The sequence below is a fragment of the Salvelinus namaycush genome, chromosome 18, assembly GCF_016432855.1.
Source record: "Salvelinus namaycush isolate Seneca chromosome 18, SaNama_1.0, whole genome shotgun sequence".
Taxonomy (NCBI): domain Eukaryota; kingdom Metazoa; phylum Chordata; class Actinopteri; order Salmoniformes; family Salmonidae; genus Salvelinus; species Salvelinus namaycush.
In genome coordinates this window covers 29,935,431-29,962,131 of record NC_052324.1, presented here as the reverse complement: position 1 = coordinate 29,962,131, position 26,701 = coordinate 29,935,431, and the positions used below count along the sequence as shown (strand labels likewise).

The 26,701-nt window shown below is 48.0% G+C and overlaps 1 protein-coding gene across 2 annotated transcripts in view; it reads right to left on the bottom strand.

The window, feature by feature from the left end:
• Positions 1-583: 583 nt before the first annotated feature.
• Positions 584-26,701, bottom strand: part of kat6a (K(lysine) acetyltransferase 6A) — a 34,769-nt gene continuing 8,651 nt past the window's right edge. The window contains exons 3-17 of one of the 2 annotated variants that reach the window (XM_039013672.1): positions 14,185-14,293; positions 13,785-13,900; positions 13,436-13,517; positions 12,907-13,021; positions 12,134-12,471; positions 11,752-11,864; positions 10,723-10,838; positions 10,440-10,581; positions 9,470-9,631; positions 8,924-9,017; positions 7,972-8,203; positions 7,580-7,754; positions 6,768-7,478; positions 6,337-6,604; positions 584-6,163 (exon numbers count right to left, since the gene is read on the bottom strand). In XM_039013672.1, the coding sequence (XP_038869600.1) occupies positions 2,871-6,163; positions 6,337-6,604; positions 6,768-7,478; positions 7,580-7,754; positions 7,972-8,203; positions 8,924-9,017; positions 9,470-9,631; positions 10,440-10,581; positions 10,723-10,838; positions 11,752-11,864; positions 12,134-12,471; positions 12,907-13,021; positions 13,436-13,517; positions 13,785-13,900; positions 14,185-14,293 (6,066 nt within the window). In that variant the 3' untranslated portion in view covers positions 584-2,870. The remainder of the gene's footprint in view (positions 6,164-6,336; positions 6,605-6,767; positions 7,479-7,579; positions 7,755-7,971; positions 8,204-8,923; positions 9,018-9,469; positions 9,632-10,439; positions 10,582-10,722; positions 10,839-11,751; positions 11,865-12,133; positions 12,472-12,906; positions 13,022-13,435; positions 13,518-13,784; positions 13,901-14,184; positions 14,294-26,701) is intronic. The other variant, XM_039013673.1, reaches the window with a different exon arrangement.

The following is a 26,701-nucleotide window of genomic DNA, read 5'->3' as shown; positions in this document are numbered from 1 at the left end:
AATGCAATAGAAAATGGTCCTCTGTAGCTCAGTTGGTAGAGCATGGTGTTTGCGACGCCAGGATAGTATTATATTTTTGTATTTTAAAATAGTGAAGGCTACTTGAATATGTTACACATAATAGGCCACGAATGTGATACTTACATATGTGCAATAGAGATAATAGGCCAACTGTTAAATCAGTATATCATCTGACCCTTTGACAGTTCCATATGTGATTCTGTAAATGATAAATAGGATAATAGAATCGCTCGCTCTGGCTTATATTGAAGATGTAGCAGGTGTCTTGACAAGTAGAAAGCTGTTGATGGGGATGATTGTACATTTTCTTCATAGGGTTCCCTTGAATGGAATGTCTGACTTTTTGCAGTTACCAACTAGCCTTTGATCCACTCTTCTGTACACTGGATCTTATATGAGCCCGCTTCGCATAGCAATATTTACAGGCTTTTTATCTGCAAAGAAGCACAAATAATGTAAGCAAGCAACATTAGTTTCTAAATAAAGAAAATATTATCATTGCCAAGGAGCAGCAATTATTAGGAGTCAGAACAATAGAGCCAAGAAATACCATGACAACATAAATGGCTCAACATAATTTATTTTTGTTTTATGTTAAAATGTACAGAGTTCTTTGAAAGTACTTGCTAAGAAAGAAAAAACTAATAAATGGAAATACATACAGGGACTAAGTAGAGAGATCGAGGCAGCCGGGCGCTATCAACCTTCACAAGGCACCCAGCCAGCCCCATTCCTCTTTATATCTTGCGCTCTCTCTTAGCTTACAACGCACCATGTACAATTACAAAGGATACAAAAAGGGAAGCGATATAAACAGACAAATATACTGAGCTCATTTTTACATGCCTCTTAAATGTAAAGAAGTCATCCTATTCACACACAAATAATCCAAACAAAAGAACAGCTAAGTGACCTTTAGATATTTGTTTTTTCCTTTTGTTTTAAAATAGCATTAATATACTACACAAAGATAGAAAACTCTAGAGATGAGTGGAATGGAGAGGTTAAAGGCATCTTAAATTCACTAAAAGTGAGTGGTAATTTATTTTTTTATTTTTTGAATTTCTTTATAATATTACCTCAAGAGTCAAGCTAAAAAATATGTAGTTTTTGTTCCTGAAACAGAAGTGAAAAAAATGACAGTACCAATATCAACGTCAGAATTTCTTTATATTATAGAAAAAACATTCTCTACAATAGGTTCTAAAGTCAAAAAGAGTCAGCTTGTGTCATAAAAGAAAGCTGCCCAGTCTGATAAAATTCAGAGAAAATAAAACGAACAAACGAAAAACAATAATACACACAAATAATATATGAAACGTCAGGTCTGTAAGAAAAGTATCCTCATTTTGACTTTGAATACTGGAACACTGAGACAACTGGGTAAATTCTTAACCCACCCTCCCCATCCTAACACGGTAACCATCCAGATGTTTGTGTGTGTGGTGGGCGTACACAATGCACAGTATTTGGCATTGGCCACCTCTCTAGATGCTAATGGTCCATAGAGCTCAGACATCTCTACTAGTCAATGGAAGTGCATGGTAGACTTGCACAGATTAACTGGTTAACAGAAAACACCCTTCAGAGAGGATGCCTGTCACTAACACTTAACGAAGCGGCTCAGCTGATGTTCCTTAAAGCAGTGAGTTTGACCTCAAATCTCTGTGTATTTATTTATTCCATGGAAGGTTAACTGCATGGGGCTGACAGATGTACACCATCAATGGGGTAAAAAGGCCTAATAGCCTTCTGTGGAGTGTGATGAAAAACGTGTGAATGCTGCAATGGGAGACTGGTGGACTGTGCTGTGAATCAACAGGAAGTACCAGAACATTTACATCTAATCATTTCAGAACAAACAGCTACAGCATCCTGTTGGTGATGCTGAGAACACTACTGGTTTATTTATTTATGGACAGACTAATGGACAGTGACCCCTCATCTCTCCTCCATCACTGTATTCCTCTGTTTTGCCCTGATACACACCATCCTACCTGGAAGACCCTCCACACTTGTTACTCTGTTGTTCTCCAATGAGGCCCCACCTTCTACTCATATCTGAGACAAATGCCATGGCTCACAGAAGCAATGGAGACGCGCGTGTGTGTGTGTGTGAGAATGTGTCGGAGCTAGAGGGTGAACCACCATTCCAGTATGCCACGATCAAAGCATAGACAGGTTGGACTGCACACAAGTTATTTTCAACAGCTGTCAAAATGAAAACAAAAGTATTCAAAATAATAATAAAATAAAAAAAACAAGTCCATCTACAATTATAATCATAGTCTCTTTTTTAAAGGTAAGGCTTCCTATTTCAATTAAAAGATTGTGTGCATGGTTTCATATATTTAGTTAACCACTTTTTTTTCTCCTTTCTCAGTTTTGACAATGTAAGGTCCTCCAAAGTCCATCTTCCTCTTCCACCTCCTCCACTCTCTGCCAGGTAAACAGTGGAGAGGAGCTCTTCCGTTAGCGTAGAAACTGTGCCAGAGGAGCATGTCGCTTAGGTCTGACTAGACTAGAGCAGTCTGCCATACAGTACCAGGGGACCATTTAGCCGTGATGTATCGCCCCAGCTCTGCCAGCTCACTCCCTACACAGCCAGCTTGGGGGGGGAAATGTGTCCAACTGAATGGAACAAAATGACAACATACAAAACAGAAAAACATAGTCCTCCCTCTCTCTTTGCGCTCGCTCGCTCGGGCTTTGGAGAGGGTGGATACAACAGTAAGTCATTCAGTAAAGAGAGGCAGAGTCCCTCCCTCCATCAGCGAGTGTCAGGTCAGGTTGGAGAGTGTTCCTCCCATCTGTCTCTAGAGCTGCGGTGTTGTTCTTCGGTGCTCTGCTCATCTGCTCATGTAAGGCGACTGTTTGGGGACGCCGGCGTAGCTGTGGTGGGTGGGGCCCGTGTACATCATGTTGCCGTGGTGATTGGGCTGCATAGGCTGCTGTGGGTACCCCTGTCCCCCCATCATGCCCATCTGCATCTGCATGGGGTACTGGGTGGGCTGGTTCATGTAAGGGGGGTTCCCATGGTAACCGCTGTTCATCATGGGCTGTGGCATGCGGTAGCCTGCCGACATGGCGTTCAGCTGGTTCATGTTCATGGTGTTGTAGCCGGCCGGTGTGGGCATGAGGTTGGGCATCATGCCACGCTGCACAGCCAGGGTACGGGGCGAGCCCTGCATGGCCACGGCCCCAGAGCTGCGTCCGTACAGTTGCTGCTGGTGCGGGGAGGGAGCGGGGGCCAGCTGGGCCTTGGAGCGGATGGAGATGTGGCCCTTCACCGTGGCCATTTGGCCCTGCAGCCGCTGGGTGTGGGGCGGGGGAGGCAGGCCGATGTTGCTGGAGGGCATGTTGCACTGCAGCTGCAGGGAGCCCAGGTTCATGGAGCCAGAGCTCAGTTGGGGGGGGGGGGTCATGGTGGCCTGGCCCTGGGCTAAGGGAGGGAGTGGGGAGGGGGAGAGCTGGGCCAGCCCGGGGTTAGACAGAGAAACACTGGTGGCGTAAGATGTGACAGAGGCCGAGTGAGAGTAGGGCATGGCGTGGGGGTCCATGATGGTGTTGGTGAGCTGCTGCAGCTTAGCCAGGCTGAAAGTGGCCGAGGGCTGTGGGTAACCCCCTGCACCAAAGTCCTGGCCCATCCGCTCGTACAGGCTGCGGCCCCCTCCCTGGGAGGCACTCTCAGGGATCTCCATGATCATAGGTGTGGAGCCAAAGCCGTTCCCCATACTGCACTGGGACAGAGGTTGCTGCTGGGGCGGGTGGGGGGTTGGAGGGGCCGAGGGCGGGGGGTGGGGAGCCTGCTGCTGCTGCTGCTGAGGGGGCTGATGCTGCACCTTTTTCTGGGACTGCTGGCTGGCGCTGGGCAGCCTCTCGATCACACAGCTCTGAGGGGACTTGATGCCTTGGTGGGTGTTGGCAGATGGGGGACGGGGTGGCGGCGGGGGCACGCTGTTGTTGCCACCATTGTTGCCTCCCGGCCCGTTATTGGGCCCTGGTCCAGTTTGTTGGATGAGACTGCAGCTGCCCATGGCAAGCTGTGATGTCACTGCGCCGCTGGAAGACGTGAGACAGGGCGCCGGGACAAAGGAGCAGCTGCTGCCCTGTGAGGAGGGTGTGACCGAGCTGGAGGAAGAGGAGGAGCCCGTCGACGACGAGGAAGAGGCAGCCACAGCCGCATGATTACTGCCGTTGTTCCCTCCCCCGTTGCCCCCGCCGCCCATGGTGGAGTCGTAGCTGCTGGGATTGTCGTAGTTCTCTGTGGTGCTCTCGATGCTGCCCAGGTCACTGAAGCCACTGTCCACCACCTGCTGGGAGTGGTCAGACACCGACGGAACGTCCATCATGGGACTGGTCTCCATGTTCTGCTGGGATGGGGCCGACAAGGAACTGGGGTGCTCAGGAGTGATCTGGGTGTACCCTCCTCCTCCCGTTGCCCCTGTTCCCCCAGTAGGGCCTGGTGTGCCCCCTCTTTGCTGCCCCAGCCCAGATTCCATCATGCCTGCTGGGCTGTTGATGGAGCGGACTGACTGGCTAGGTAAGGGGGGCATGGGGGGGTTAGTGTGGGGCAGGGGGCTGCTGTGCTGGGAGGTTCCACACTCCTCCACCAGGGCCAGGTGGGTAGTCTCCTCCTCGGCCTCCCCGGCGTGGCTGTAGCTCTGCAGGGTGCGGCAGGCAGCCAGCGTCTCTTCACAGTCCTGGTAGGCTCCGTGGGAGACCCCGTGGCTCTCTGGCTCCTCGTCCTGGGCCTCTCCCTGGGTTAGAGACTGGACCGCCTGCACCGTCTCCAGGTCCAGCTCGTTGCTGTGGTGGTGCTGACCATGGTGGGACCCGTGGTGGTGGCTCAGCTCCTCCTTGAAGGAGTCGGGGTGCTGGTGAGGGTGTGGGTGCTGGGGCTCCATCAGCAGCGTGACGGTCTTGTCCTCGGGGTGCAGCTGCTGCAGCTCCAGGGGCTCAGAGGGGACTGAGATGGCTGTCACCGTCTCCACCGCCGCGGCAGCTGCTGCTGACTCCTCTGCCTCCCGCCGCCTTCTCTCGTCCTGTGCCGCGTCCAGAGGCCGGCACTTCACCTCCTGCAGCTCCTCCGCCTCTTCGTCCTCCTCTTCGTCCTCCTCCTGCTTGCTGACGTAGGAGTCTCTGGCCTGCACACTGCCCTGCATGTCTAAAAAACCTTCCCCGCCCTGGGGTTCTTCTTTGACGGGAGGAGAGCAGGCGGGGGAGGTAGGTTCTTCCTCATCATCTTCATCCTCTTCCTCAGAGTCCTGGCTCTTCCGCTTTTTGCTGTTGCTCTTGTCCTCCAGGTGTCCGTCTCCTTCATCGTCTGCATCGTGGTCGTCGCTGCGTCTGCTGCCTGAGCCTGGCGTGGCCGCAGTCCTTCTGCTGCTGGTGCCCAGGGTGGCACACTCTTCATCCTCCCTCTCCTCGTCTTCCTCATCCCTGTCAGCCATGACTCTGTCCGTGTCTGGTCTACTGGGCTGGGGAGCCCTGGGGCCTCCGGTAGAGGACGGAGAGAGCAGGGAACGGGACGGTGGACGGCTGAGCTTGTCCTCTACCCAGCCCCTCGCTGTCTCCTCCTCCTCTTCTGGTTCTGAGACAGTGGGCTGCTTTGGGACAGGTTGTTGTCGCAGGGCTGGGTTTTTGGGCGGTCTTCCCCGCCTCTTGGGTATTCTCTGCTCCACGGGCTTGGGGAGGTAGTCATCCTCTTCATCAGAGTCTTTGTGTTCGTCGTTGTCGGTAGCTGTGGCTCTTGAGGCCCTCTTGCATGCTCGGTCCTCTAGCTGCTGGAGGGGCTTGTCTAGCTGCAGCACCCCTCCCAGACCCAGCCTCTGTCTCTCTGCCTCCTGCCTCTCGGCCTCCTCCTGGGCCCGCTGTAGGTACCAGCTCTGGGGCTTGCGGCCCGGCTTCATCTTGATCTCGGGGTGTGGAGGGTCCCCTGAGTTGGTCAGGCTGGTGTCCCCTGCATTCGTCTTTGCCCCGCCCGGCCGTTTCTTCCAGTGCAGGGGCTTACGGGGCTTGCCCTTGGGCCAGCCTTTCTTCTTCTTGACGGGGGCCTCTGGGTTGGCCGCCGGGGTCTCTGCTGAGACCGTAGGCTCTGGGTTCCGTAGGAAGGATGCTGGCTTCAGAACAGGAGTGGGTTCTGTACAAGAACAGAGAACGGGAGAGAAATCCATTGTTACACATGCATATCTACTCAAGCAAGTATTGTATATCAATGCCTAACATACAGCTCTGCTCCAACATGTACTATACACCAACACATTGGTATATAAATAACTGCTCTGTTAGCCCTAAGGACTCCTGTGGCCTCACCATCCTCCTCTGACTCTGTGAGGTTGGCTCGTTGGGCTCTTTTGGGCGGTGTCTCTGTGTGTCGTAGGGCGGAGCGGGCCGGGGGGTAACACCTCAGGGGGTGTCCCAGGGGGCTCTCCTCCTCCAGCCGCGGCATGGGCCTCTCAGAGTCAGAGTCTACGAAGGGCTCGTCCAGCACCTCGGTGGTTTCAGAGATGGTCTCTGTCACCACGCTGCTGTGGGCGTGGCTGTGGCTGCGCTGACGCATGCGCCTCTTCCTCAACGGCTTCTGTGGAGACATTGGAACAGCTATTGAAATATAATACAGACATTTTTTTGCAAACAAGCAGTAAGTAGGAACAAATAATCTTGCAAATGTTTCTTTAGAGGTTCGCACTATCTCATCATTTCAAGTGACCTGTATCAAGAAGAACTTTATTCTTTCCATTCACCTTGCATTTGAGCCCCAGGGTGGGCTTTGTGAGGATGGGTGGGGAGTGAGTCCCCCTCTCCTCGTCATCATCATCTTCATCCTCCTCCTCCTCCTCCTCCTCGCTGCTTTCACTGAAGCAGCTCCGTCTGACTGGAGGCGGGTCGCTGAGCCTGGGCGCCAGGGGCAGCTGGGGCAAGGTTTCTCCGGGACCTTCACTCAGCCTGCGATTGGGGCCCTTCTTCCTGGGAGGTCGCCCTCTGCTGCGTGGGGGAGGGACAGCAGGGTGCCTGCCAAGCATCTCTAAGGGCCTGAAGGTACCTGTAGAATCAGCCAGCTGTCTGTCTAAAGAGAACAGGGAGGGTGGGCTGCTGCCAGAGGTGGGGCTGATTTTAGTGCCCTCAGCCCTGTCCTCCTCCTCATCGAAATCCTGCACCTCCAACCGTATCTTTGGAGGTCGTCCCGGTCCCGGCCTCCTCTCAGTCCGTGGCCCGTCCTTCACCTTGCCCCAGGGCCAGTTCTTGGGTGGGCGGCCCCTGCCCCTGCGCTCTCCGTTGGCGGGGGGAGGGGACCGGTGGTCGGGGACGGGCAGGGGACAGCGGACTGGGGAGGAGGCCGGAGAGCTTTGGCTGGTGGGGAACCCCGGGAAGCACTTTATCATCATCTCCTCCTCCTCCTCCTCTTCTCCTCGGACAAGCCAGGAGAGTGGAGACACTTTGTGGCTAGGCTTGATCTGTAAAATAATAACAACATTTACTTCTAATCCATTCAAGTCATTGCTGTAATGTCATTCATCTGATATCAAAAAATATACTGAAGCATCATTGTCTGCACCTCCTTGCAGGTATCCTCTCCTTCCTCCTCCTCCTCCTCCTCTGAAACCACAGTGTTGGTGACGATGACGGGGGTCCAGCGGAGACAGTCCGGGTCCACCTCTAGCAGCCGGGGCCTGGCAGTGAGACAAGCCATGTGGCTTGACACCAGCTTCTCCTTACGCACCAGGACTAGCCTACAGGGGGACAGAGACAGTTTGGTTATCTCTACAGGGAGGGAAGAACTACTCTGAACAAATGACGGATGCCAAACAGACGCGTTCTATGCTGTAGAATCGTTTCGCCAGCTTTCAATGGGCTTGTAGTTTAGCATGTTGTTGCTAATTTCTGCATCGTTGAATTTGTGTTGTCATCATGATTATGCCTCAGTGTGTCTGTGAGAGAGTTTCTCACCGCTCCCCTCTCTGCTCCAGCATGTTGAGGTGGTGCAGCGTGGCGGTGATGTCCTGGGGGCAGATGCCAGTGATCTTGCTGAGGCGTCGGATGGTGAGCTGGCGGTCGCGGACCTCATGGAGACACTCCAGCACGACGCTGCGCCAGTAGGCCATGTAGGACAGACGACCCAGGTCTGACAGGGGCTTCTCTGGGGAGCCGGGCTGGCCCTCCTGCTTGGACAGCAGGTAGCCTGGAAGGGAAGGGTGCGGGGTGAGAACAAGATCAATGTTAAAATCGGTAGGCTATACAAGGTCAATTGACATTGTTGTATACAATTCAGGCTATGACTGTTGGTGTATACAATTCAGTCTATGACTGTTGGTGTATACAATTCAGTCTATGACTGTTGGTGTATACAATTCAGTCTATGACTGTTGGTGTATACAATTCAGTCTATGACTGTTGGTGTATACAATTCAGTCTATGACTGTTGGTGTATACAATTCAGTCTATGACTGTTGGTGTATACAATTCAGTCTATGACTGTTGGTGTATACAATTCAGTCTATGACTGTTGGTGTATACAATTCAGTCTATGACTGTTGGTGTATACAATTCAGTCTATGACTGTGTATTATAAATAAATGCTACTATTTCTACCACAACATGATAGTGGTTCAGCTTTCCTCAAAACAACCACCTTCTAAATCATCCCATTCCAAACAGCTAAGCGGAGTAGGAAGGGGCCAATGAGGTTTCACTTATTCAACTCAACAAGGAATCGGACTGGACATTATTCATTACAGCCACTTTGAATCAGATCCCAACGTGTTGCTAGTTCAATTCAATGGGATTGACTGCTATTCTGATGGCATTGACCCAAAACTCTACAGCAGCTCAGAGCAATTTGCACTGCATCAAAGATGACTGGGAAGAGGAGCTGTAGCTGAGCCTGGGCGGAGCTCCTTACTGAAGTCGATGAGGAAGCGACCGTAGCCTTTGCGCTGGTACTGGGGAAGAATCATGATGCAGGACACGTTGTACTTCTGTTGACAATGCTTCTCCTGGAGGGGGAAAGAGAGCGTGAGAGAGAGATTCCAATGAGGGGGGAAAAGGCATGGTAATGTACTCTGAGAAAGACTGTGCTAGCACCATAGAGGTCTGTGTGTGTGTGTGTGTGTGTGTGTGTGTGTGTGTGTAAAGATCATTGCAGTGTTTTGGCAGCTATTCTGTATGTTAATAAGAGCACCTGCATCCGTACAGACAGTAAGCGGTGAGACAGAGCATCAAAGCAGCAGAGGTTTCTCTGCATACTGAGGTATTTCACTAGAACAGAATGAAGGTGCATCCAGACACTGATCTAAAGACCACTTTGTGCAAATCCACTAATGGTTAAGGTTAGGATTTGGGGAGGGTAAGCTGATCCTAGATCTGTCCCTAAAAGTAACTTTAGGGTTTAACCGGTTGTGATTATTTATGGATGTGTTTATTTGGATTATTTGGTGGTTAGACGTACCTTAGAAAAGTAGCCCACCAGGTGGCAGCCCTTGCTGTCATTCTGTGTGAGAACGTAGAAGAGGAAGGGTTCCACGTCGTAGTACAGTGTCTTGTGATCCAGGAACAGCTTGGCCAACAGACACAGGTTCTGACAGTAGATTGTGCTCACATTCCCATCCACCTGACAAAACAAAACAAACACACCATGAATAAATTAAATGAATGAAAACCTGTATTGCCAGAAAGGAATCTGATTTGCATGACATGAGCAGAGAGCAACCACCAAGCTGCCGAGGCAAACGTGTACATGAATATAACAAATACAAGTATTACACATGAGTTTGACTACAATGATCCAAGTTCAAAAGGACAGTCTTGACTGCACCATTCAGCCCGTTTCCGAACCTTAAAATGAGTAACTATGAGACAGACACACGTGGGATATGGGAGGAGGGGACTAGTCTCAGACAATAATGCCAATGATGTGAGCCATGGCATCTCTGGTGTCCCTGGCTGGGAAAGAGAGAGGAGGAGAGAGGGGCTCCCTGGCACATAGCCTGACATCCCAGCTATTCTACTCTGCTGCTGAGTGAGGATGAGTCAGGAGGGAACGAGTCAGGACGGGACGGGCTGCAGAGGCAATGAAACAAGAGCTGCAGACGCCATCCTACCAGACAGACGGACTGCCCCTCAATTAGGCTGCGTTTACACAGGCAGCCCAATTCTGATCTATTTTCCACTAATTGGTCTTTTGACCAATCACATCAGATGTTGTTACATCAGCTCTTTTTCAGTGCCGATCTGATTGGTCAAAAGTCAAATTTGTGAAAAAAAGATCACAATTGGGCTGCCGCAGTATGTAGCGTTCTCAATTCTCAACCTTCAGTCCACAGAGAGTCTTTGTGACACTGAGCACAGGATGTGGCAGGAGCGGTCTGGCTTGTGGCAGGGCGGTGGCCTCCATCTGCTTCTCTCTCAGTCTGTCTCACCTCGAACACGGAGACACCATCCTTCCTGTAGATCTCATTGGCTGGAGGGTGGAACCAGGCACACTTCCTCATGTGCTGGAAGAGGATGCTGCGACTCTTCACGTAACGCAGGCAGAACTCACACAGGTAGAGCTTAGGCAGTCTGGGACAGGAGATGGAGGGAAATTGATGAGGACCAGACAAGAGCAAAACTGACTTTAAGTCATTAACATCAATTATACGAACAGAAACTAACAGTGGACTGACTCAGAGTGGAGCATGTGAAATGTTTGTGCTTGTTTACCTGCTGTACTCTTGCGGATACGGAGAGGAGTACCAAGTCTGGATCTCAAACTTGCCAAACTCGATGACAGATGGGCAACGCATTTGGGGATCTGGAGGGCCGGTCACCCCCACTTTCTGCATAGGCAAGAGAAAGAGAGAAAACGAGAGCAGAGAAAGGGGGTTCAGGTTTGGAACTCCAGTATCAAGTGAAGGCCAGGTTTTCCAACAGGGGATTAAGAAAAGAACATGGATCAGACCAAGATTACACACCAGGGATTACTGGGCCTCTGACTGCCCCCTGCCTAACCCAGCACGGTATGCCCGACACACACACACTAGGGCCTGGCACGCACCGGCACTCAAACACACAGTGACAGAAAGACATATACACACGCCAAGGCACACCCACACAGGCACAGTAAACCAAACAGGCACACCCACTCCGGCTCCTGTGCAGCTGGCACCCTGACGCCTGCTTACATAATTATTATTAGCTCTCTGGTCTGTCTTGAGTGGAAACTCCCAAGCATCTGCCACTGGGTTCTGCTGACACGCGCTGGTAACCACACGCTGCCAAACAAACAAAAAAACACACACACACACCTAAGGCCAGTCACCCCTGCCTACAGAGTCAGGTCTGCGTTGAATCTTTTTCACTGACTGCTGTGAGAGAGGATCCACTCTCAGAGGAAGACAATCAGTTTCACAATGTGTCTAGTCTACAATGTAATTGTAAACAAACCACAACAGGAAACCATAAATTATAAAATACAAAGTTGAAATAACGCTGAGCTTGCACCTACTTTTCACCAGCCTTTCCTATTCTCCTACTGACCAAAACAAGAATCAAACCCTGCGTTGGGACAGAGCGTTTCTCCTGTGATGTACGGCAGTGATCTGAAGCTCTGATCTGTCTGTGCCAGTGAGGGATCACACCGACAGATCAGCTCTGCCCTGACAATGCACTGAACCACAGTGCCACCTCTCTCACACACACACACACACACACACACAAAAACACTTTCTTTGTCTCCGTCTTTGTGGTTACCTGTAGCGCCAGCTCCTGGATGTGTCTGAAGAGTTCCACGTCTTTCTCTGTCAGGTTCTCGTGTCCTGGTAGCTTGTCCTCATCCTCACGCCAGTCACTACTGTCCTGATTGTCTGTGAAGTACAGAGAGGGGGACAGTAAGTCAGTGGGACACTTACAGAAAGTGGACAGTATATTCATGTTTTAAGGTTCTGACTGACACACAAAGGGCTAGAACTGACAACTGTGTGGACACTGGGCCAGTTCTCAAAGACCAACAACCACTTTGCAGGTGTTGGGTCTGTCTGAAGGACATAGTATGAAGTGCAGCTTTTGACTGATACAAATACAGCCACTACAACCCCTCATTCACCCTCAATATTCAATGCATTATTCAGCATACCCTCCTCACCTGTCCTGTCGTCCCCCTCTTCCTTGCGTATGGCCTTCTTGCGGATGCGGTATTGCTGGGAGTAGTCCACCTCGTGCTGGGCCTTGCGTCCATCGGGCGAGGGCGTGAAGAACTTTGTGAGGGCGTCAATCAGGCCCTTGGTCTTCTTGTTGAAGCGAAGGCCTCCCTGCTCCGACGAGTCCTCTCGTAGGGAGAACAGCAGCCGGTCGTCGCCAGGATAACCCTCGCAGGACGAGCTGGACGACGAGTGCGGGGAGGAGGAGCCCTGCGAGCGGCGGCCCCCCTTCCGCCTGCCACGCCCACCCGGCCCTCGCAGCTTCTTGAATGGCCTGCAATGGGAGACAGGACTATTCAGACACCCACCAGCTAATAGCAACACCCTATATAGACTAAGGCCTGGTCATTTGGAATACATTTACATAGCAACAAGAGCAACAGAAGACAGACAAAAATGTTTTGGTTGTGTTTCCAATGATCAAGTAATGTCAACAAAAGAGCACAGCTAGGTTCCCCACTCCCACATTAAACAACTCCATTTGGTTGATCAGCGAGTGTCATATAGCTAGAGTCCAGGCTCCAAAGAAGCTTCATTTATGGCATGAAACTCAGCTCTTAGACTAATAGGCAGTCATTAAAAACAGTCTGACTGGCCAGTGAAACTCTAGTGGGGCTGATCTGAAGCGACCCGCTGTGTTTTACAGGTCTAGCACCGTGTCGTACTGCTAGCTCCCAGACGGTGCTGCTCTCTCCATGTCGTTACCAACCTGTTCTTGGGTCGTCCCAGTGGTGCGTTGTAGCGCCGTTTGATTTGTGCTGCCTTTTCATGCAAGAGCTTTCTTCCCTTTTTCCTGGGCTGACAGATCTGACAGATCCACATGCCTGGTGGGAGAGCAAAACAGATCAGAAGAGATCCGACCAGAAGAGATCCGATCAGAAGAGATCAGGAGTGTATTAGCTTAGCTGGCCTGGCATGAAACCGCTTCTTCGGTACTACCATCATACACTGACATGCACTACACAGTACCACCAGCATTAAAACCACAATAAAGGTCCATGTCATTACACTGGTGGAAAGATGTACCGTCTTGGTTTGTGGTCCTTCTGAGCTTTGTCATTTGTTCCCAATTATCTCATGGCCATAGTCGTTTAGATGTACAGTGGATCCATTTACTGCACAGAGGTAGGAATTTCCATGGACAGCGCATGTTTAAGTGGATTTTATTAGGTACATTAGGAGGGTCAGGGGTAGGAGAGGGAGAGACGAGGAGAAGAAGTAGTGGAGAGGGGGGTTACCTTTTGGCATCCGCATCAGTGGGGGGTCACAGCACTCCATGTGGAACCCCCGGTCACAGGAGTCACAGAACAACATGTTCTCCTAAACGCACACACGCACAGTAAACATTTGGTCACTCGCTGCCGTCATGTTTAAATAGTTGACATTTCCACCATTTGCATATTTTCCCTCCAACCAGAACTGTACTTGACAGGTCTGAGGAGAGAGAGAACCATCTGCAGCAGCTGTCTAAAATAGTTCTCAGTTTGTTGCAAAACAACAGATCTGATTCCTACGTATTGTGCTGAAGTACAGGCAGGCACACTGGCTGACACAGAGACACAGAGACACACGGACACAAACACTCACTGCGTTTTTGCCTTGATCTTGACAGTTGCTGCAGGTCTTGCATTCGATGCACTGCCACCACAGAGCTTTGACTCGCACAGTGAGCTCTGGTGAGAACTTTAGACAAGACGGGTGGCCTAGGGGACACAGATCAACAGAGCCACACACTCACTATCCTGACAACCACAGGACACCACCACCTCACAATAGAAAAAAATGACACTCAAAAGGCCCTATAGAGCCAAAATCAACCATGACAAAAAACTACCAAATTCAGACATCTACGAGAACCAACCTGTCAAATTATAACTTTAGTTAAACCTAAGACAAATCCAATAGAACAGGGTGCAGGCAGAAGTAGAAGGCAGTGCTGCCTTGATGTCTCAGCGTATAGAAACCGTGCTGCCACAATGCAACTCACCGCTATTGCCACAGTCTGCACAGGAGATTAGCTCCTCTGGCTTCTTGTCTCGGTTCGACTCCGTAGTGCCAAGGCAGAAGCTGCAGATGGGGATGGGCTCTGCCACAGGCTGAGAGATGGAGAGAGTAAGAGCAACGGGGGGCAGAGAGGGAGAGAGACACACACACACACACAGAGGGAGAGTCACTTATTAACAGTTCCATTGTACCAGACAGAGGGGTAAAACAACAGCGCATCGTTGTGTCCACATTCAGATCACTGTCAATGAGCCTGCTGTGAGAAGGTTTGAACCAGCCACAGAGACAGCAGTTAAAGTTCAATCAGACAGGAAATGAATACAGTTAATTTGTCAGTGAGATTAAGTGAATGGCAGAGGCAGCAGACTCTTCCCTGGTGAGGATGTTGTGATCTAACAGATGACCATTAAAGGCTATGACGATGATGATGATGATGATGATAATGAAAGCCTGCCTATACTACAGAAGATCAAGGCCCATATTATTCACAAAGTGTCTCAGAGTAAGAGTGAGGATCTAGGATGAGTTTTGCCTTTTCGATTATAATGAACGGACACGGGGGACGTGATCTTAGATCAGCAGTCCAACTCCAACATATGGGCCCAGAGATAATAGTTTCTACAGTACACAGAGGAATTGGTTCTGCTCCTAACTGACTGCTTGATCAGACCTGATCTGATACTAGAACATGTCGCATGACCTGAATGAACCGTCCCTCCCTTGACTCGGCTTGAACGGCTGCACAACTTCCCATTTCATTTCCAGAGCAGCGCTGTGCAGTGTGAGTAGGGCCGGGATACCTGTTAGTATCGTGGCAAGGAAACAAAACAACAAGCGGATTCAACTTCTTTAGGAGAACAGCCCTAATGTTGGAAACATTTATTTATTTTCCAAGCTATAGCACACAATATTTTATATACAGCAGGTTTTTAAAATGACAAAAGAGTTACATCTGCTTCGTGATTTCATTTTTTCCTTGGAAAAAATATAGTGATCCTGGTATCGTCCCAGCCTTAAGTCTTAGGCCACTAAAGGCCATGTTCTGTTTTGATGCTTATACTGTAGCACACCATCTGACATGTGTGTCTGGGATGCCATAAATCATTCAGCATAAGAGGAGAGCCACCCAGGACCCTTTCTCAGAGACACACACCAACAAACACAAACGCATCCTCACACAGTCATATCAGACACAGGGCAGCTACACAGAGTGAGTCACACACAATTGTCTTCCCTGCACACACAGAGGGGATAGAAACAGGAGGAGGGATGGGATGGTTCTCCTTCAATGTCCCTGGAGCCTTGGAGCCCAGGGGAGTAGTCAGTGGTGGAGGGAGGCTGATGACTAAAGCCCAGGGGGCTGGGAGGTTGGAAGCCTGGACTGGGGTCAGGCTATAGAGCTGGCGCAAAGGGCTGGATGCTGGGGCGGGGGAGGCTTTCTGTAAGCCGGGCCCAAAAAATAAATACAATTGTTGCCAGCCAAAACGTCTGCAAAAAAAATGTTTCCATCACAAAATAATGCATTTCAATCATTGATGGAAGAAGTCAAATGTGCTCCAACTTAAATATATTTCATACACTAATAAATCTTCAAGCTACTTGGAAATTAGTGTGTTTATTTTTAATCAAGCTAAAAGACTGGGCAAAATTGGTGAAGATTGTGTTGATTATCCCCGTTTCCAGTGTGCCCGACGAGAGGGAATTCTTTCTCCAAAACAGATTAGAAGACGGTCTCAAGATCGCAACTTCTTGAGGACAAAGTAACGAGGCTGATGCACATCTCAAGCCACTAAGGAGTTGGACAGTTTTGACTTCCCAACAGCAGCTCGGCTCACTTTGAGCAGGTCAAGGTCCGCCGCAAACTCAAGTCAATTAGAGGCATATTATTGTGTTGGTCAGGCCCGGTCCTAGAAGTTCCACTGCCGCCCTAAGCAAGATCAACATATGCCGTCCGTGTCATGTATAGATAGTATAAAGATTTGGAATGGACAGACTCGAGTAGAGTAATAATGTGGATCATGCGCAATTGGTGCATTTCAGTTGAGCTTATTCAGTAGCACTTGGAAACAACACAACGTTGAAAACTATTCACGTCGGAGAGTTACAATGCTGCAATCACTAGGCAGCCAACTGCCTATAGTAGGAAACAGAGTTATCAATAAGCCATGTATATCACACGACGAGAGTCATGACCCCACGAAAGTTCAAATTACAATAAACAGAACATTTATTAACATCATCCAGTAGAACTGTAAAAAGTGCTTTCATGAATGCGTGGCACGGGCCTCGTTTCACAGGCCTCGTTTCACAGGCCTCGTTTCACAGGACCGTTGGAAAAATAAGCTTTCTCTCAATGAACCAGCCTTAACGAATAGTTTATTTACATATTGAATTTGATTGTCCAACATCAGTTTATTAATTTCTTCATTTTGTGGCCGCCTAGAGCAGCCTCTTTCCGCTGCTGTGGTGCTGAATCGCAGCGGGAATGGGAAGTGGGACGGGACGGCCCGGCTCTGGTGTTCCTAGACAGCCATGTTGTTATTAGGCCTAATTAAAATGTTCATGCCTAGGCTAAATTAAATTAGAGCGGCCTCAATTATATTTGAAAACATTGGTGTTTTCTTAATTAAAATGTTCATACTTTTTATAGGTCAGGTCGTTAGAAAATGATACTATAAAAAATGTATATTTTGAAGTTGTGTTTTATTACTGTGTAGGCAACTTGTTCTGGGCTAAATGTTTCTTTCTGCTTTTAAATGATATTAATGTATGATTTATAGGAGGAATGAAGACTTCAGTAAAACCTGTCATGTTGGTATAAGAACATCGTTCTACTTTATTACAACTTTCTATTCTTTTAAGATGAACTACAATAATGGAAATGTCATTTTGAGCAACGTGGGTGGACGCCCTAATACATATGGATGTCCGGTAAATTTCTCAAATGTCGCCAAATTTTCCAAACGGAAACCATGGTGGGTAGGATAAGGCTGGGGGCAGGGGCAAAGACATTCCTGGCTGACTGCACATAGCTCCACGCAGGGATGGAAAAGCAGGTCCAAGCAGGGGAGAGGAGAAAAGACAGTCCGAAGAGCTTGATTTATTGGGTTCATTTCCCTCTGACTCAGGCTCCCGCTTGCATGCAGTGACACCTCACATTGAGAAGAGATAGAGAAAGCAAGAAAGAGCTAGGAGAGAGAAAAAAAATGTAGAAAAGAGAAAGGAGGGAAAATATGGCAGCAGTCCTTTGTGCAGTCTCCCAGAGACCAACACCTCAATCATTCCTGCCAGTTAACCCCTTTGCTCCCAGTGGAGGTTGCCCTGTGTGTGCTCACTCACTCGCTTTTTCTCTCCACGCTCGAGCAGCTAGCGCATGCAGAGCACAGCCATCGGGTTTCATACATACACATTAGTGTGGGGTTTCATTGGTGATATGACTCAATTACTGACACTAAAGAAATAAATAGTTTTCCAAGACAATATGTGTGGGACAAATGGTGTACATTTCCCTGAAATTCCTCACGGAGGCATGCTTTCTTTTTTAAAAGCCCCCCAAAAATGCTATGATCACATATACCAGATAGGTACAGTGAAATGTGTTGTTTTACAGGGTTGTTTTTATAGTAGTACAGCACCCCTGGAGCAAATTAGGGTGAAGTGCCCTGCTCTAGGGAACGTACAGATTTTTCACCTTGTCGGCTCGGGTATTCGACCCAACGATCTTCCGCTTACTGGCACATTGCTCTAACTGCTAGGCTACCTACAGCCCTAACCTTCTGTAAGGTTAGCAATATATTTCCCTCAAGAGATAGTCTTCTACTTTATTAGCCATAAACTTACAGACTGGTGAGTCAGTCACATGGTTGGCAGACGGTGACATTATAGTCCAGAATTCCCACAACTGTGTTGTTGACCTGTATGCTACTATGTACACACTAAATAAGAGATGATTTCAGCAGGCAGGAAACGTTAGTCAAAACACAGACACGTCTATAACTCATCTCACCATGTCAACGCAACAGCAGAGTAATCTCTACATGCTTGAACAACTACAGACAGTCTGGATAAGCATCCTTCAGGTTAGAGTGAGGGCTCAAGCCCTTTATACCCAGACAGGTAGAAGTAACCCTAACCCTAACCTGTCCTGACATCGAGCCCTCTGTCTTACTAAGGCCAACACTTGAGCAAAAACAGAGCCTAGTTAATAAGGATTTATAGTATAGGCCTAGATTTTCCACGTTAGATGTCCCATTACGAAAGATACACTGGCTCATGCTACGGTAGCAGATGTCCATGGTGTACAACAGTGGATCTCAACTGGTTTTGCCTCAGGACTCAAATTGAACCAAGTTGTCTCAGTCGCAATCCAATATTCACATTGCAATTTTTTAGGTTGGCAAAATGCAATCTGGAGAACAGTTACTTTTCAAAAATGTGTTTTACTGTTTAATGCTGTATTGATAGTAAATGTACCAATTATATAACAAGGGAACAATAGTCCCACCTTTTTCACTGTCAATAATTTCACTTTACTCATATTCTTGATGCAGAAGGTTAAGCTCACTGGTTTGAGACCACAAAAATCAACCAAATCCTCTAAATAGCGCTGCTAATAACTCTATATTGAAGATACTGCGATTGAAGAAAAATTGCTTAACTCCATTAAATATTTTAAAAAATTGATGAATTATCATTGCTACACACTTTCTACCTGGTTTTAGTCGTTTATAAGATACATCGCGACCCATTCAAAATCTCCTGCAATCTAAATGTGGGTCGCGACCCACCAGTTGAGAATCGCTGGTGTACAATACCCTAGCTGAGAGATGCACTGTGAGAGCGGCCTGGTTTCTCCTTGTCCATTTGCATTGGGTGTAATAGAGAAGGAACAAGTGAAAGGGAGAGGACAAAGGAGGAGATAATGAGAGAGAGAACAATGAAGAGAGGACGAAAGGATAAGGATGTAGGGAGGGAGGAAATAGGATGAGAGAGAGAGGGAGAGAGAATATGCCCTGTTGTCCTTGTCTCATCTCAAGTCAAGGTTCTCATTAACATGTGAAACCTATTTCACCATCCAACCACCAGGCAGCGCTGAGCTGCCCCTCCCCAATACAGACTCAGCCCCCTCACCACAACCTCATTGATCACCGTTACAGGCCAGTCGCTCCGCAGCACACACTCCGCCACTCGCACACTCTCGTCACGAGGAACACAAACATGAAACACACAACCTCCAGGCATAGCAGGAATATGGAGTGGGAGTGGATGACTTAACATAGCTAGCTATACATCTTCCGCTGGCTCAAATGGTTGAGTGGAGAATGGTGTTAGGAACACCCAAGTAGTGTGTTTGACTCCTGCATGGGCCAATGGACCACATATCCTGAATCACTGTATTACTGGCTGAAAGTCTATTTGGATAATAGCATTAACTAAATGACCTTATTACACGCGTTGGGATTTTGGTTCAAATAGAATGTGCTTCCTGCCGGTCTAGCTGTTAGAAGCAGTGAAGCACAATACAGTAGGGAGGTTAACGAGGTAAAAGGCTAAATCAGTAATCACTGTATCAAAAAGGTAAGAGTTGGCCGTGTGTGTGCCAGCTAAAGACTTCCCAGATGGAGAACACATTGGCCGTATTTGCTGGGTTATAGTTCTACATAGCACCGCAGTCATTCTACGCCAACAAGCATTCTCATCACTCTCTCCTGCCGTAGCCACTTTAACCCCAGTCAGCCTGATAATGGTACTCCACAAGACTACTGCCCAGATGCTGTCTGTGTCTGGGTGTGACTCATACACCTCTGGTGTCACTAGGGCAAGTGGGAACACCTGGCCAGTGAAATATGAGCTCTGAAATATGAGCTCTGTTCATTAGTGAAACACCAACACTAACAACCTGCTCATAATACATCCCTATTTAAAGGCCAAGCATAGGCCAAATACATCCATAACCCAAGAGAAGTATAGGTCAATGGACATGGCCTTTGAGCACAGAGTAGAAGCAAATTCAAATGATGTCTCCTATCTAAGGACTCCAGGTAATGCATTGGGTTAAATGTAAACAATAGCTGCCTCCAATGCAAATCAACCTGCACTTTCCCCAGACTCCACACTTCGCCATAATATGGTTTAGTCTACTAACAAATAAATCAGCCCTGTATTGTCCATCAATACTTTCCTAAACCCTACTTGATCCATTGGCTTAGCAGACTGCTAACAAATATCTGCTCTCTCTATTGCAAACCTGATACTCAACGGACTTCAAAGACATTGTCATCATGGCTCTGGGATATGGCCCTCTTTCTGGACCCCAGTGGTGTCCACTACTGAGAGAAATGTCTCACTTCTCAGTCCAGACACCTCTCTGACCTGGCCAGCGCCTCTCTACACACAGAAACACTGCAGCGGTGGGGGAGACCGCACTGGCGATGCAGCGGTGGGGGAGACCGCACTGGCGATGCAGCGGTGGGGGAGACCGCACTGGCGATGCAGCGGTGGGGGAGACCGCACTGGCGATGCAGCGGTGGGGGAGACCGCACTGGCGATGCAGCGGTGGGGGAGACCGCACTGGCGATGCAGCGGTGGGGGAGACTGCACTGAAAATGCAGCGGTGGGGGAGACTGCACTGAAAATGCAGCGGTGGAGACCGCACTGGCGATGCAGCGGTGGGGGAGACTGCACTGAAAATGCAGCGGTGGAGACCGCACTGGCGATGCAGCGGTGGGGGAAACCGCACTGACCCAAGGCACATAATCCTTGTTTACTGGTATGTTGTATTTATGTCCTGTGTTGCGCAAAGCCTTTACTTAGCAGATAAAAACAGTAGAGGGTTGTAATGTTAGCTAAAAGGGGGAGCTAATATCCATGTGAGACGTTTCAGTAATTAGCCTACACAGGGAGAGCGGTACATGCGTATGCCATTACAGTTTGAAAGTGACTGAGATAAAAACACAATCAGGCTCCAATTAGGCCTACAACTCATTCATAGGCAGACCACCAACCTGCTAGCACACTGAACGGAATGAATCAGGTCAGTGAAAACACTACACGGTCACCCCAATCCAATCAGTTGCTTATATTTTCACACGTCCCTCCCCTGACACAGCAACATCAGTGAGGAGAACTCTGCTTCACCCGGGTCCAGCTGCTGTGAAAAGGGCAAGCACAGGGCCACGATTGCTCTTCACCTCACCTCACCTCCCTTCCCGACACCTTAACAATTCCCATCCTATCCCCGTCCCATAGTCTCCTAATGGCCCACTAGGCTCATAACTACAGCTGGCTCTGGGTGGCTCATCTCAGGAAAAGCAATGAGTTTTGCTATCTATACATCTGTGACCCTTGACTGACTCCACACCCCCCTTGCCTCCCCCAATATGGCCCGGTAGTGACCCCCTATTAGGGGGAGAGAGTGGGTCTGCAATAATGTTTGAATGGAGCTGTGTGACACAGTCATTCGGTGTTGAGTACACAAATCTCCCCTGCCATGGGGTCAAAGCCGGTGCTTATCCATTTGTTTTGCTTTTTTCCCCTTCCATCTCTCCCCTCACCCACCGCTTCCTTTCTAAATTACAACCACTAGCAATCATGAAGGCAATATGGCACTGATGAGCCTTCGCCTGAGTGAGAGAGCGAGAAGAGGGAAGCGTGAGTGTCACACCCCACCAGTCACACACACACAAACACACAGTGGGATAAGCTAGAGGACATGAGGCTGACAGAGGCTCTATGGCAGAGACATGGTGAGGCAGCTACTTTAATACTGCAAATAGCAGCATAAGAGGAACAGAGCTGTCTGGTCTGGAGGTTGCCTGAATGCCAAAGAGAAACATTCAAATCACTCCCAGCCAGCAAGGAAGCTGCTTTAGTAGCAGTACATCCAGAGTTCACCATGCAACGGCTCCAAACAACAAATGAACACCACTACGAATGAGCCTGTTTACTCAACTAAGTCAAAGACGGATCACTGTCTTAAAAGGATAATCCACCCCAAACCACTAATTCCTATGATTAACAGTGTTAAATAATACTAATTAGGGCTGGGAATTTCCAGGGACCTCACGATACGATATTATCACAATACTTAGGTGCCGATACAATACGTATTGCGATTCTCACCATTCTATATGTATTGCGCTTCCGATACTGTGATTTTATTGAGATTCGATGTTCCAAACATATTGCTCACCATATGTTTGGTGCAGAAGGCCAAGAATGCCATGAGAAAATTAGTTTTGATCAGTCATGGAAATAAAAGTGCTGGGCCGAGTTAAAGTTGGCTGTCAGAAGTATTACAATGTAAATGTTCTTTTAATCCATCTGTCTGCATATTTCAAGACATGGCATATGAGGGTGCAGTGAGACACTTTTCTTGTTAACACAATGGAAAGTTTAAATGCTTTATTATCTAAATGTTGAAAGTGCGTGGGCAATGGAGAGAAACAAAATGGTGCAGTTTGAGGCCATGTGGCGCAGGGTGATGCAGGCACTGGAGATGGGGGTGTGAGCATGTGGGTCTGGGCAGGTGTGATGTAGCGGATGTTTGTGTGATGTCTTTTGTACAGTGCATTCAGAAAGTATTCAGACCCCTTCCCTTTGTCCACATTTTTGCTACTTTACAGCCTTATTCTAAAGTGTTATATTTTTTATCCTCAATCTACACACAATACCCCATGATGACAAAGCAAAAACAGGTTCAGAAATGTTTGCAAATTTATGAAGAAAAAAAAACAGAAACAACTTATTTACATAAGCATTCAGACCCTTTGCTATGAGACTCTAAATTGAGGTCAGGTGCATCCTGTTTCCATTGTTCATCCCTGAGATGTTTCTACAACTTGATTGGATTCCACCGGTGTTCAACTCAATTGATTGGACATGATTTGGAAAGGCACACCTGTCTATATAAGGTCCCACAGTTGACAGTGCATGTCAGAGCAAAAACCAATCCCATGAAGTCGAAGGAATTGTCCGTAGAGCTCAGAGACAGGATTGTGTCGAGGCACAGATCTGGGGACTGGTACCATTGAAGGTCTCCAAGAACACAGTGGCCTCCATCATTCTTAAAAACTGAAGACGTTTGGAACCACCAAGACTCTTGCTAGAGCTGGCCGTCCGGGCCAAACTGAGCAATTCGGGGAGAAGGGCCTTAGTCATGGAGATGACCAAGAACACGATGGTCACTGACAGAGCTCCAGAGTTCCTCTGTGGAGAAGGGAGAACCTTCCAGAAGGACAACCATCTCTGCAGCACTCCATCAATCAGGGCTTTATGGTAAAGTGGCCAGACGGTAGCCACTCCTCAGTAAAAGGCACATGACAGCCAGCTTGGAGTTTGCCAAAAAGGCACCTAAAGGACTCTGACCATGACAAACAAGATTATCTGGTCTGATGAAACCAAGATTGAACTCTTTGGCCTGAATGCCAAGCGTCATATCTGGAGGAAACCTGGCACCATCCCTACAGTGAAGCATGGTGGTGGCAGCATCATGCTGTGGGGATGTTTTTCAGCGGCAGGGACTGGGAGACTAGTCAAGATCGAAGGAAAGATGAACGGAGCAGCGATATCCTTGATGAACGAAGTACAGAGAGATGCTTGATGAAAACCTGCTCCAAAGCACTCAGGACCTCAGACTGAGGGAAGGTTCACCTTCCAACAGGACAACTACCCTAAGCACACAGCCAAGACAATGCAGGAGTGGCTTCGGGACAAGTTTTCTGAATGTCCTTCAAAGTACTGAGTAAAGGGTCTGAATACTTATCACATTTACATACGTTTTCTATTTTGAATAAATGTGCAAAGATTTTTTTATATTTTTTATAACTGTTTTAGTTTTATCATTATGGGGTATTGTGTATAGATTGATGAGGGGGGGGAAAGGTAAATCCATTTTAGAATAAGGCTGTAACGTAACCAAATGTGGAAAAAGTCAAGGGGTCTGGATAATTTCTGAATGCACCGTGTATGTGTATGTTTTGTATTGTTAATTATATTTTATAATCTTACAAAAAAAAGGAAATGAAAGTGTTGAAAACAAATTGGCTCCGTATTTAACCTGGAGAACAAGCTACGAAGGAAAAATACTGGTGTTTTGGTGCAAGTACAGCCAACTAGTGCAATAATGTTGCATATTGTCAAAATGATACGATAGAGCGTCAAAAATAATATCCTGATTTGTAACTGTATCAATCCCCCCCATCTCTAACACTACTACGTGAAAACAATATGTTGGGTGAACAAATGTTTCATTTTGTCATTAGAACAAGATTGGTAGGAACATGTTGGTTGAAGCTCTAGTGGACTACAAAACCCATAATGCAAAGGTAGCTACCAACTAACGTAGCTACACACAATAATACAAGTCAATATCAGCATGTGAAGTACAGTAGCTAGCTACCTGTGAAATCTCCTAAACAAACTGCTCTATCAATTTAAGAGTCTCACCAAGTTCAGCTTGCAGTTCCTCTGCCCAGAGTACGTTGCTATGGCAACAATGGCCAGTTCCCACGTTTCCAACAGACACACAAGCCGCATTGCGAGATGGTACTTGAAAGAGAAACTGAGTTGAATCATTTGGTACACCGTATAGAATGAGCACATCTAAGCAAAATCTCTACTTAGTCATGAGGATATAAACAGATGTGTTTTAGACAGTATGCCCATACCATCTATTGGCTGATTTGGCAATCTGGAAGTAGGTAATTGTTTTAAAAGCATTATTAAATGTTATCCTCTATCTCCAATGACAAGAACCCTGTACAGTAGCTATGATGCGTTCCTACTCGATTTCCGAATTTCACAGACAGTCCACATAGAAGTTAAATCACGGGGAAAGGTTTTTTTTACCCACTGAACACAGGCTTTCACCAAGTGACAGGAGTTTCATGTTCTTATTTTATTTCTGGTGGTGGATTATCCCTATAAGTGGAGGCCATCTGGGCCAGAGGGTCAGTAGTGAGTTAGCCTACATAGCAAACAACCAGCAGGTCAGTCAGGCATGTGACTCCTGGCTGCTCCCACCACCTGGCAGAGATAATCCTAGAGTACGTCCCAAATGGCACCCTATTCCCTATATAGTGCACTACTTTTGACCAGAGACCTAAGGGCCCCGGTCAAAAGTAGTGCACTATATAGGGAAGAGGGCAGCATTTGGGACAAACCCTTGCAGTATGAACTGAAAGCCTCACAAGACAAACCCCTTGTACGGCAGAGAAGAGTAGAGCAGAACCGAAACGTACTACTCACCCAGTCACAACAGAGTCTGGCTGGAAAGCAGGAGGAGGACCATTCAGATCACTATACACTACAGCCCTTTCATCCCTGCTGTGACCTGGATATCATCCCATGGCTGATAAGTGTGTGTACTGCACAGAGTGTACAAAACATTAAGAACACCTTCCTAATATTGAGTTGCACCCCCGCTGTTGCCCTCAGAACAGCCTCAATTCGTCGGGGCATGGACTCTACAAGGTGTCGAAAGCGTTCCACAGGGATGCTGGCCCATATTGACTCCAATGCTTCCCACAGTTGTGTCAAGTTGGCTGGATGTCTTTTTGGGTGGTGGACCATTCTTGATACACATGGGAAACTTGTGTGAAAAACCCAGCAGCGTTGCAGTTCCTGACACAAACCAGTGCACCTGGCTCCTACTACGATACCCCGTTCAAATGCAGTTAAATATTTTGTCTTTCCCATTCACCCTCTGAATGGCACACATACACAATACATGTCTCAATTGTCTCAATGCTTAAAAATCCTACCCTTCATCTACACTGATTGAGATGGATTCAGTGACATCTATAAGGGATCATAGCTTTTACCTGGTTTCACTGGTCAGTCAGTCATGGTTTTGTACACTCAGTGCATTAGTGTAAGGGTGCGTACAAGCACATGGTTGTCTGTGTACACGAGTGTGTACAGTATGCCAGCTTGCGTGCACTTGTGTTTGTTCACAGTGCATGCAGAGGTGCGTATGCATGCCATAGGTGTATGCATTCCTGAATGTAATGTGTGCTAGCTAGTGTGCAAGTATGAGTGCGGTCCTGCCCCTAGGAGAGGTTAGTTCCCATCCAGCTGTCTATCGGGTTACACTGTGGGTGTGTCTTCTGTCGCCTGCATGTCTGCTCCTCTGCCTCTTCTTTCTCAGAACATGCATCAGCCAGGCCTCTTCCTCTGGGACCAACGCCTCTTCTCTCTCTCCCACCACTCCCTCCCTCCCTCCCTCCCACTCTCAATTCAATGGGCTTTATTGGCATGGGAAACATATGTTAACATTGCCAAAGCACGTGAAGTAGATAATATACAAAAGTGAAATAAACAATAAAAATGAACAGTAAACATTACACTACCAGAAGTTCCAAAAGAATAAAGACATTACTAATGTCATTATGTATATACACAGTGTTGTAACGATTCTCTCCCTCCGTCCCCCCCCCCCTCCCGTCCGTCCGTCCGTCCGTCCCTCCCTCCCTCCGTCCATCCCCACCTCCACCTTCCCT